At 41.0% G+C, this 12,131-nt stretch overlaps 1 protein-coding gene across 4 annotated transcripts in view; it reads left to right on the top strand.

Annotated features, from left to right (window-relative positions):
• LOC114481041 (glutamate receptor ionotropic, delta-1-like) overlaps window positions 1-12,131 on the top strand; it is a 184,630-nt gene that overhangs the window by 84,645 nt on the left and 87,854 nt on the right. Inside the window, exon 1 of one of the 4 annotated variants that reach the window (XM_028475356.1) lies at window positions 1,318-1,361. The exons of the other annotated variants lie outside the window; for them this stretch is intronic. Coding sequence (XP_028331157.1) covers window positions 1,328-1,361 — 34 coding nt within the window. The 5' untranslated portion in view covers window positions 1,318-1,327. Of the gene's footprint in view, window positions 1-1,317; window positions 1,362-12,131 lie in introns of those variants that run through there. 4 annotated transcript variants of the gene reach the window in all.

Here is a 12,131-nt window from a genome sequence, read left to right as displayed (position 1 = left end):
AAAAATCTCCCCAAATTAAAGCTGCTATCCAGAGTTTCTGAGAAACGTGTCGACGATGCCCCGCCCTAAACAGCCTCACTTCCTTCCAAGAAATGGAAAAACACTCATACAAAGAGCTATTTTTTTTATTTAAACCTGTTGGTGTATCACTTCGACTGGTCATCATAATACCTGGTGACTCTTTAATGCTGTCACTCAGTGTTTGTCATATAAATATTTGTTACTTGTTAGCTTTGTGTTGTAAAATATTGTTTTTCTTTGTCCTTTGCTTGTTTTATGTTCTTTGTGGTGTCTCTAAATTTTAGATTTGTATTTTTCCCCGTGTTTAGATTTTTAAATCATTCCTTTGCTTTTTTTTCTGCTGTCGTCTGGGAAGAAATTTTTGTGGAAAACATTTACTACACAGATCACATTTGAAGTTCCTGGGAGGAATTTATTTCTAAGGAGTGAATACTTCTTAGCTTTGCTCTGTTGGAACTGTATATAAGAAGATGATAATGATAGTTGTTGCAGTACACTGCCCCCCCCCCCCACACACACACACACACTCCACCCCCTGCAGTGCAGCAGCAGGTGAAGGTAATCTGTAATTAGCTTTAGCTGAGAGAGACACACACACACACACACACACACACTGTCCTCTCCTAAAGAACTCAGCCAGTCGTTTCTGTTCCTCAGGTGAGATTGAAGCCGAACTTTAACTCATTGATTGATGATGTAATCACTAAATATTGTTTCTACTATAAAGGTTTTTCAGATTTTCATAGTGCGTTGATCAAAGAAATCATGTGAAAGTGTGGGGGGAAAAAAATCACGAGAGGAGGTAAATCCTGTTATTTCTGGTATTTGAGGCTCAGGTGGAGGACAAAAAAAAAAAATCTCATTTCCTGTTTCTGCTCGGACTCAGAGTTGTGAATGAAATCTGCTGAGTCACTCCTGATGCTCGGTGCTTCCTCACTCATCTTCGTCACTAAACCGCGCTGTGATTGGACGAGCTGATGAGAAAACAATCCTGTTTAATTAACGATGGTTAAAGAACGAAAGATGAGAATCACTGAATTAAAGCAAAGCTGAGGAAACAAAAAGTGAAAAGCAGACGAGGCGACCTTTACAGAGCACTCACGGATCGATCAGAGACGAATAAAACAGGGAGGGGACGTCTGACCCTCAGCTGGAAACAGAGTCTGAGTTAGTGATGCATGATGGGTCGTCAGCTGATGATGGCGTGTGCGTGTCTGATCAAACCTTAACGAGCCTCTAACGACCTTAATGAACGTTGCAGAAAGTTTAAATCCTTTTTTCTTTCTCTCTTCTCGATGCTGCTCTGATGACTCCGCCCACTCCTCTTCCTCCATCTAAAGGTAAGCAAATGAAGCTCCTCCCTCTTTTACCCGTTTGTGTGTGTGTGTGGAACCAGTGGGTTAGTGGGAACACACTGGGAGAACCGTAAATTGACACAATCAGACTTTCAATGTAATATTGTCTATCTTAGCTTAGTCATTTTGTGTCTTTCTAGACATTTTGGGTTTTTTTGCAGTTATTTTTGTTTTTGAAGTCATTTTGTGTGTTTTTGCAGTTATTTAGTGTGATTTTTGTAATGATGTGTGTTCTTGAAGTCATTTTGGGTTTTTTGCAGTTAGTTTGTGCGATTTTTGTGTGTTTTTCGAATAGTAATAATACATTTTATTTGAAAGATCAGTGCCTTTCAGGTCATTTTACAGTGCATAGCATAAAACCACAATAAAAGTTAAGCTAAAACAGTATAAAAACAACAGTAAAAGTGAAAAGTGACTTTATGTCACAATTTCTATGTAGAAACAAAAGCGGATTGAGGTTGGAACGCCTCTCCTCAATCAGTCTGCCAGCAACACTGAAACTACGCTCAGAAGGAGTACTTGTTGCTGGGATTGTCAGCAGCCTCTTGGCAACTGGCACTAGCCCACCTGATTGCTCCTGCCAGAAATGAAGAAGAGTCTGAAAGCGTGTCAACTTAGAGTCACGCATGTGCTGCAGCACTAACTGGTGGCCCCATATCTCTGCATTGCCACTATCCTCCTCCTCCTCCTCCTCTTTCTCTTAAACACAACTTGCAAAAAATGTATGCACCCCTGTGGTCCATGCCTCTGGGGGTAGACCTTTAGGGAAAACACTAATTCTTTTAGAACGTACTCCTATTTTTTAAGTTTTTTTACTTATTTTTTATTAAGGTTTTCTGAACATTTACAGTGGAAAGGTGTAGCACATATACATTATCAAGTAATCAACTTGGCAGTGAATCAATATGTCCTTATTGTCCGGTAGTAGGAGTGGTGGTGGCTGCGTCCTCTTCCTGTTTTCTGTAATTTGTCTATTTTTCCCATTTGTTATTAAATTGTGGTTCTTGTCGTCTCAGTCTGTATGTGAGTCTCTCCACTGCAATATTTTCTCCACAGTGCCCGCCCACCGCTCCACAGTCGGGGGCGTCGGTTTATACCACAGTCTTGTGATTGACTTTTTACTTGCTGATATTGATATTTTAATTAGATACTGATCCTCTTTTTGTATTAAATCACCTGTTAAGTGTCCCAAGTACAGTACCTTGCAGCATTTGGGTATCTGATATCCTATAATTTTATTTAGGGTCTGCCATATTTTGTCCCAGTAAGGTTTTATTTTCGGACATGTCCAAAATATACTGTATGTGTGTGGTCCACATCCATGTGTCCACATGATCTCCAGCATGGTTGCTGGATTTAGACCATTCCCCTCCTGATTTTAGGAGTAATGAAATATCGGGTGAAATTTTTTTCAGTTCAACTCCCTCCAGGTCCTGGAGATAGTGGACCTGCACTGTGTCTCACACATGATCAACCATTCCTCTTCAGAAATGTGTTCCCCAAGCTCCTTTTCCCGTTTCTCTTTGATATAAAGAGAGAAACTATTTCCAGCTGACATCAAACCTTTGTATAGAGCTGAGATTAGTCTGGAGTTCTTCCCCTCGTATGCTTTCTGAAATATCGCAGATATTTCATTTGCTGTGAGAACATTGTCATTTTTTTAGTTCTTTGTAGTCTTACATAATTATCTGTCTAATAGGTATTACCTTTTACCTGTGTGTGTGTGTGTGTGTGTTCCTCTTAATAAATGAATGGACTCTCACGCTCTCCTCTTTCCCTGCTGTTCCTGTGAGTGCTACCAGGGTGTTGTTGACCTTGTCATATTCCTGACCATGGAGAGTTTTCATCAATAAATTCCTCAGGCTCGGAGAGAGAGCTATGGCTACTTTATGGTAAAGGTGGATTTTGAATTTCATCTCCACTGCCTGGGCTAATTTCCCTTTCAGCAGTGGGAGGAGGAGTGAAAACACATAATAACACATGCAATATTATAACAATGATAGATCATTATGGGCATTGAAGTTCTAAGGCAGACAGGCACTTTGCTTGATTTCAGGTATGGAGCAGAAATGTACAAAAAGAACATTGTACAAGTTAATTATTATATATAACATTCTCTACTTCAATGACCACCAACTAAACAATACCAATCAGAATCAGAATCAGAAATGTTTTTAATGGCCATGTGCAGTTTTAAGGACAGTACAAGGAATTTGTCTTGGTAGTTGGTGCACAAAACAAACAAAAAAAAAAAAACAAAAAAAAATTTAAAAAAAAACAAAGAACAACCCAGCAACAATAATAATAATAATAATGATAAATATAAAGGATGAGGGATAAATAAAGGATATATATATATATATATATATATATATATATATATATATACATACAGTGCAGCAGATAATGTCATCATGACTTGGGGTGTGTTCATGTGGATGGTGGCAGAGGGAAAGAAGCTGTTTTTGTGTCTGGAGGTTCTGGTCCTGATGGACCGAAACCTTCTTCCAGAAGGGAGAGATTGAAACAGTTTATGACCGGGGTGGGAGGGGTCGGCCACAATCTTTCCTGCACGCCTCAAAATTCTGGAGGCGTACAGGTCCTGGAGGGAGGGCAGATTGCAGCCGATGACCTTCTCTGCAGAATGGATGATACGCTGCAGTCTGGCCTTGTCCTTGGCCGTAGCTGCAGCGTACCAGATGGTGATGGAGGAGCAGAGGATGGACTGGATGATGGAGCTGTAGAAGTTCACCATCATCTTTGTTGGCAGACTGAACTTCTTCAGCTGCCGCAGAAAGTACATCCTCTGCTGAGCTTTTTTGATAAGGGAGCTGATGTTCAGCTCCCACTTGAGGTCCTGAGTGATGATGGTCCCCAGGAAGCAGAAGTACTCCACAGAGCTCACTGTAGAGTCTCCCAGGGTGAGGGGGTGAGGGGGGTGAGGGGGGCTGGGTTCTTCCTGAAGTCTGCTATCATCTCCACTGTCTTTAAAGCGTTGAGCTCCAGGTTGTTCTGGCTGCACCAGGACACCAGCCGGTCTGTCTCCACCTGTAGTCAGACTCGTCTCCATCAGAGATGAGACCGATGATGGTCGTGTCGTCTGCAAACTTCAGGAGTTTGACCGACTGGTGAGAGGAGGTGCAGCTGTTGGTGTACAGGGAGAAGAGCAGAGGAGAAAGAACACAACTCTGAGGAGATCCAGTGATCTCCTCAGGTGATCCAGAGATCCAATCAGCAATGTATTATATTACCTCTTTCCTAATTGCACTATCCCTTCAGTAGGGTTGCCTTGGTCGGTAGGACAAGGTGAAGGGTAGGTGTGTGATCAGTGGAGAGGTGCCTGGTTGCCTCATCAAAAGGTTTCAGGAGTTGGATGAGGTCCCCAAGAAGTTTGCAGTCTATGTTGCTGAGATAACGGAGTTTGTTTCTGCCAAGCAGGTTGTCATGCAGTTTGCCAGATCTCAAAGCATCATTTACAGATTGGAGCATAACAAGTCTGGTATTCCAGCACGTCTCCACAGCTTGCTTCAGTGACTGGTCCACAGCTTTTTGTAACCTAAAATCCAAACAGACAGTGCACAGTGTGACAAGGGTCTTTGTGTCTTTGAACAACTAGATGACGATGCTATGCACTGGGTGGTCCTCATCCAAGTGATCAAATACGTGTTTTAAGGTCTGGTCAAGTTGATATTATGGCCGGCACAGGAGAGTTGTACATAATCCTTGAATGCTGCTATCACATTTGAGCCATTGCCTGTCACAAAAACAATGTTTTCACTCCCAAATTCCTGTCATAATTGTACAGAGCACTTTTAAATAAATTTGTACTGCTTTATTTGTACAAAACATAGTGTGCCTAATGCATACAGTATATCAGCAGAGGGGGATACTGAGATAAACATGATTCCATACATTTCCAAATTTTATGAATTCAATTAGATAATTTTTATTGTATACACCATGATCTGATTTGTGGATGAGAGAGAGAGAGAAATCTACCTGAAGGATTCCCTCTACAGTCCTTCTGATGTAGTCATTGTTTTTGACACCCTCCATCTCCCTTGTGGCCAGGACCCTGTTCACTGTCTTCCACTCAAAAATGTAATGGACTGTAACAGCAATGTAGTGTGTGTTGGTCCTCTCCTCTGTCCAAAGGTCTGTGGTTACTGCATGGTCTCTCGTCTGCATCAAGGAATTAACTATATTGTTCTTAGCCTACAAACTATCCAAGACAGATGGCCAATTCTAATATTAAGAGATTAAGCAGTTGACTACTGCATATTAAGGTAAAATGTTCATATTACAAAAGTGTGTGGCGTGTTGTACCTGGCGTAGCTAATCCATGACCAAGCATTTTATTTTCCTCATACTCTACTTCAGCATGACGGGAGACTGTACGTGCACACTGCAGTATGTCTTTCATGGACACATTATTTCCAGATTTAGCTCCAATGTGGAGCAGCTCCTGTTTAACGGCGATGAAACCTTTCCCCCCTACCACAGCAAAGGGTCTTAAATCTTGGCTGCACATGCGTGCAATTTAGTTAGTAAAACCAGACTTGATATACGATGGTAGTTTGCGTTTGACAAATGAAGAGATTAGCTGATTTTTTTACGGCATTTGATTTGCAAGTATGTCTCTTGAGCCCACTCGTCCCTCACTGACTTGTATATTTTACCAACTCTGAACACGCTTTACAGGCAGTAAATTTGGTACTAGTAGTGCCGTCAAACTCGACTCTCGAGAATTGTTGTAACTCTTGCGATTTCCCCGCCAGTTCCGTGAGCTTAATGGACAAATCATTTTTATTTTCAGTGATTAAACCAGAGTAATACTGGGATTTAGTAGTCATTTTGTGTGTTTTTTAAGTAATTTTGTTTGTTTTCTCAGTTATTTTGTGTGATTCTAGTTATTTCGAGTTTTTGATTTGATTTTGCAGTGATAAATTTAATGGCTTTTTTCTTTCATATGAAATAAATACGTTTTTATTATCCTGTCAGTAGAACTACAGACACTCGTCTGTTACTGACAGAAAGTATCTGTAATGTACTCCTGTTGCTGTGTGGAGTTGGTCTGTAGTAAGATGGCCGCCTGTTCAGCGTGTTCAGAGCAAAGGCCGAATACCGAGCGTGTCCCCTCTATATCTATATCTATGAAGACAACATAGAATGTTTTGTTGGTAACTGTCTCTCTCTCGCTGTTAGGTCTACGTGCACAGATGGCGCTGCTGCTAATTGGTCTGATTGAGTCAAGTGTCAAAGATGCTAATGTAAACACAGCATGTTAGCGTCACTCAGCTGTTAGCGACTGATCCACAGCATTAGGATAATATAAGTTCACTCCCACAGAAAGGGACTCATCATTCTTTCCCATTTTCTTTGGTGTTACATGTTCAGGAGACAAGGGTTACCATGGGAACGCCGAAGTAGACCTTATGTCTCTTTAATAAAAGTGGTTTTGCAGTTATTTTGACCTTTTGTGTGTTTGCAATTATTTTGTGTTTCTGTAGTTATTTTGTATGTTTTTAGCCATTTTGTGTGCTCTTAAAGCTGCTCCTTTGTAGACATCACACACATCGTTGCAACGCGTTCGGTCGCAGTGACACATGAGCCACATTATTAGAGTCGCTGTGTGTGAAACAGATGGAGAGCCTAATGTTTCCACCTGCTGCAGCGACCGATGAAGAGATCATTCTGGCCGAAATGTGATTATAAACTCATCAGTCTGTAGAATAATACACACACTCACACACATAGACACTCACATACATACACACACACACTCATGCACACACTGGTGGTTATTCAGTGGCTGCCAGCCGCTGCGTGTCCAACAATGGAGCAGCACAATGAGCAGAGCTCCACCTTTGTGATGGATAATGAATGATTCCTGCAGTTCCAGGGAAGGAGCCAGGAAACCCACACACACACACACATACACAGTGGAGTGTGTGTGATTGACAGCATCCTGCGACCACAGCCAGGGTGCGTTATGGGAGGAGGTGCAGTGAGACTGTGGTTGATCCTGGAGGTTAATCTTCAGGATTAGGACAGAGCGGGACTTGAACCATCAACCCTCAGTCACTGGACTACAGTCCAAGACTCAGTGGTTTCAAATGGATCGTTTACACTTTGGTTTGGTGTTAGAAACACCACGAGAAAAACTGAAAATATGACATTACCGCTTTTTCACGTCAGAATCAGATTAGACTGGATTATACTAGACTGGATATTAATGGATCACATTTGATTTGACTAGACTGGATTAGATTAGACTAGACTAATTAGATTACACTAAACTGAATTACACTGGTTTCAACTGGTTTCGGTTAGTTTAGACAAGACTAAATTAGACGAGATTAGACTGTATTATATTAGATTAGATTGGATTACAGTAGATGATAATATATACCCTGGATTAGATTATGTTAGATTAGACAGTACTAGATTGTATCTTAAACTGGATTAGCCTAAACAAGATTAAACTAAATGATGCTGCACAAGATTATATTAGACTAGATTGGACACAAGATTCTAATCACCAGATTAGATTAGACTGGATTAGAATAAAATGGATTAGATGAGTTTACAGTACATTAGACTAAACTGATCAGATTATGTGGTTAGTTAAAGTAGCTCAGATTGGATTGGATTAGGTTTGTACATGTTTTAGAAAGATGACTTGAGGCTGGATTAGATTCTAGAATGTTAAATTATCCTCAGGTGTATTACAGGTGTATTACAGGTGTGTAGAATATGTTAGATTATCCTCAGATGTATTATACAGTGGGGCAAAATCGTATTTAGTCAGCCACCAATTGCAAGTTCTCCCACTTAAAAAGATGAGAGGCCTGTAATTTTCATCATAAGTATGCCAGGGGTGGCCAATCCTGGTCCTCAAGAGCCACTATCCAGCATGTTTTAGATGTTTCCCTCTTCCAACACACCTGCTTCAAATGATTAACTCATCATCAAGCTCTACAGAAGCCTGAGAACGATCCTGGTCATTTCAGGATTGGCCACCCCTGGTATACCTCAACTATGAGAGACAAAATAAGAAAAAAAAAAATCCAGAAAATCACATTGTAGTATTTTAATGAATTAATTGGTAAACCCCAAGATTTCTGGCTCTCACAGACCTGTAACTTCTTCTTTAAGAGGCTCCTCTGTCCTCCGCACGTTATCAGTATAAAATACACCTGTCCACAACCTCAAACAGTCACACTCACACACAAACTCCACTATGGCCAAGACCAAAGAGCTGTCAAAGGACACCAGAAACAAAATTGTAGACCTGCACCAGGCTGAGAAGACTGAATTTATAATAGGACAGCAGCTTGGTGTGAAGAAATCAACTGTGGGAGCAATTATTAGAAAATGGAAGACATGCAAGACCACTGATAATCTCCCTTGATCTGGGGCTCCACGCAAGATCTCACCCCGTGGGGTGAAAATGATCACAAGAATGGTGAGCAAAAAATCCCAGAACCACACGGGGAGACCCAGTGAATGACCTGCAGAGAGCTGGGACCAAAGTAACACATTACGCCGCCAGGGACTCAAATCCTGCAGTGCCAGATGTGTCTCCTTGCTTAAACCAGTACACGTCCGGGCCCATCTGAAGTTTGCTAGAGAGCATTTGGATCATTCAGAAGAGGATTGTGTGAATGTCATATGGTCAGATGAAACCAAAATAGAACTTTTTGGTAAAAACTCAACTCGTCGTGTTCGGAGGAGAAAGAACACCATACCTACTGTAAAGCATGGGGGTGGTAACATCATGCTTTGGGGCTGTTTCTCTGCAAAGGGACCAGGACGACTGATCCGTGTAAAAGAAAGAATGAATGGGGCCGTGTATTGTGAGATTTTGAGTGAAAACCTCCTTTCATTAGCAAGGGCATTGAAGATGAAACGTGGCTGGGTCTTTCAGCACGACAGTGATCCCAAACACACCGCACGGGCAATGAAGGAGTGGCTTCGTAAAAAGCATTTCAAGGTCCTGGAGTGGCTTAGCCAGTCTCCAGATCTCAACCCCATAGAAAATCTTTGGAGGGAGTTGAAAGTCCGTGTTGCCCAGCGTCAGCCCCAAAACATCACTGCTCTAGAGAAGATCTGCATGGAGGAATGGGCCAAAATACCAGCAACAGTGTGTGAAACCCTTGTGAAGACTTACTGAAAACATTTGACCTCTGTCATTGCCAACAAAGAGTACATTACAAAGTATTGATATTAACTTTTGTTATTGACCAAATACTTATTTTCCACCATAATTTGCAGATAAATTCATCAAAAATCCTACAATGTGATTTTCTGGATTTTTTTTTTCTCATTTTGTGTCTCATAGTTGAGGTATACCTATGATGAAAATTACAGGCCTCTCATCTTTTTAAGTGGGAGAACTTGCACAATTGGTGGCTGACTAAATACTTTTTTGCCCCACTGTCGGTGTGTAGAATATGTTAGATTATCCTCAGGTGTATCATAGGTGTATTACAGGTGTATTATAGGTGTGTACGGTCTTTGAGGTGTGATGTGTGGTCATATTTGTGTTCCGTGGCGGCTTTAGAGACAGCTAATATCTCCTGTTCGTTTCACTGCAGACTCTCATTAAATCTGCACATTTCCATTTGCCGCTCTTTCTGTAATTGCTTGACTTTTTGATGAGCCTCAAAGGCAGAGAGAGAACGATCCAGCTTTCAAACGCCGCTGGAATTTAATAAGCACTGGTTTCATCTTCGTGTATTTAACGGGAACGATGGCAGCGCTGGACCGGGCCTTGGTTCTACTGCTGCTGTGGTGCCGTGTGTTTGTGAGCTCAGAGCCTGTGGTGATGTGGAGAGCTGAGGGTGAAGTAATTTGAGACGAGTTCAGGCTCACAGCTGCACCTCCTTTAATTGGTTTGAGGAAATGCATGCGTCGATAATAAATACTGAAAACAATATTTGGAGGAAACTTGTTTTGTTTTTTCCACTCGTGCCCTCAGAATCACAGAACAAAGTCAGAATAATAAGGTGTTATTAATACTCATTATTCTGAGTGTGTGACGACAACAAGGTGAACGTTTACAGTCCAAAGTTAGACAAAAAAAACACAGAGGACGGCAACAACGCACATTTCAAAACAACTCTACAAAGCACCACAATGAAACTAAACAACAGGAAGCAGCAAAAAAACCTCACAAAAAACACAAAATATAAGCACTCTCAAATGCACAAAACGACAACAGAAATGCACTAAACGACGACAACGCAGAAAACATGGCTGAACATGAACTGTTGAATATTAGTGTGAGTTTCTCAGTTGAGCTCTGCTCGGCCTCTCTGACCGTGGAAAGGACAAAGCTTTTCATCTCTTTGTGAGAATAAACGAGCTTCACGCTCTGCGGCCGAGACGAGACAGATCACTGATTTCAGACTTTTTATTTGCTCTTATTTTATGAAGTCAGACGTGTTATTCTCAAAGTCAAACATGTGCTCCTGTCGCACTTAAACTGTCTCCACATGAGTTGAGAGAGAGAAGATTGGAAAAATACACAATATAACAAGAGAGACTCATTGTTTCCTGTTTTAAAGTGACAGCAACCAATCACACGAAGGCTCTTTAGATGATGGCTCTAAAGCTGAATTATAAAACAGTTTTGTTATTAATATTAATAGTATATTGATTAAACTAACTCATTAAGTACAGTCTTTGGAGTCGTCTATATCAACTTTTAGCCTTATACACACACATAACATCCCTTTAATTGTGGGCATCACCATTATGTTGTTATTCCAAAGAAGACCAGAAATGTTACGGGGGAGGGATTTGGACGTTGCTCTAACGAGGAAAGGACAAAGTGAAGCAACATTTGGATGCAGTTCAAGGAGTTTCTTATTGTCTTTGATCTCATATTTAAAAAGCAGAAATGCTCCGAAAACGAGCACGTGCTGAGATAACGCCAGATTTACCGTGAGGTTTGACGTCCAGCCGTTTGCTACACTTGCTAAAGCTAACATTAGACCTAAAGCCAAAACATGTGGGACAGGTTAGTCTGTGTCATAGGCGACTTTCACACTAGGAGTGTGACGATATGGCGATATATCACGATATATTTTTTTATATTTTTTTGCACAATCAATCATTGATATGCTCGCGCTATCGATTTTTAAAAAATGTATTTTATCTTCAAAACCTGTTTTGCTATTTCACTAAAATGGGCAGGAAGGTCTTCACAGAAATTTTTATCACTGTTTGTTGAAGAAACCAATATTTTGTTTACTGGAATATTGCACTATAATGGTGTCACACAGGCCACTTTCATGTCTGAACGGCCAGGTCACATTCTGTCCGACCTTTACGTCATCAAAATGATGGAGCGGCAGGGGAGGGGGGAAGGAGAGTGAGTTCTTAATATTAATAAATACATATTATCAGTGCCACACACACACCGAGAAAAGATGCCTCCATGTTTACGTCCGTAAACACAGTGCGTTTATGGAGACACATTGTGTGTAAATAGATGATATTCTCTCAAAACTTGCATGTGAGGCTCTATTCAGTGTGAGATTGTAATTTCTGCTTCATTTTGTTTTTAAAAACATTATTAAAATAATTAAAAAAATAATGACAACAATGTTTCAGAAAGGGATTTCTGTGTCCATGAGGCTGCTGTGATGTCCAGGGTTGTTGGTCTGGTTTTATATACCTTTTAGTCACGTTGGTTGTTGGTCGTGGTTCTCCATCACCCCCCCGACCACCCCTTCCCCCCATTGT

The sequence above is a fragment of the Gouania willdenowi genome, chromosome 19, assembly GCF_900634775.1.
Source record: "Gouania willdenowi chromosome 19, fGouWil2.1, whole genome shotgun sequence".
Lineage (NCBI taxonomy): Eukaryota > Metazoa > Chordata > Actinopteri > Blenniiformes > Gobiesocidae > Gouania > Gouania willdenowi.
The sequence above is the reverse complement of the archived record's forward strand: the minus strand, read 5'-3'. Positions and strand labels throughout refer to the sequence as shown.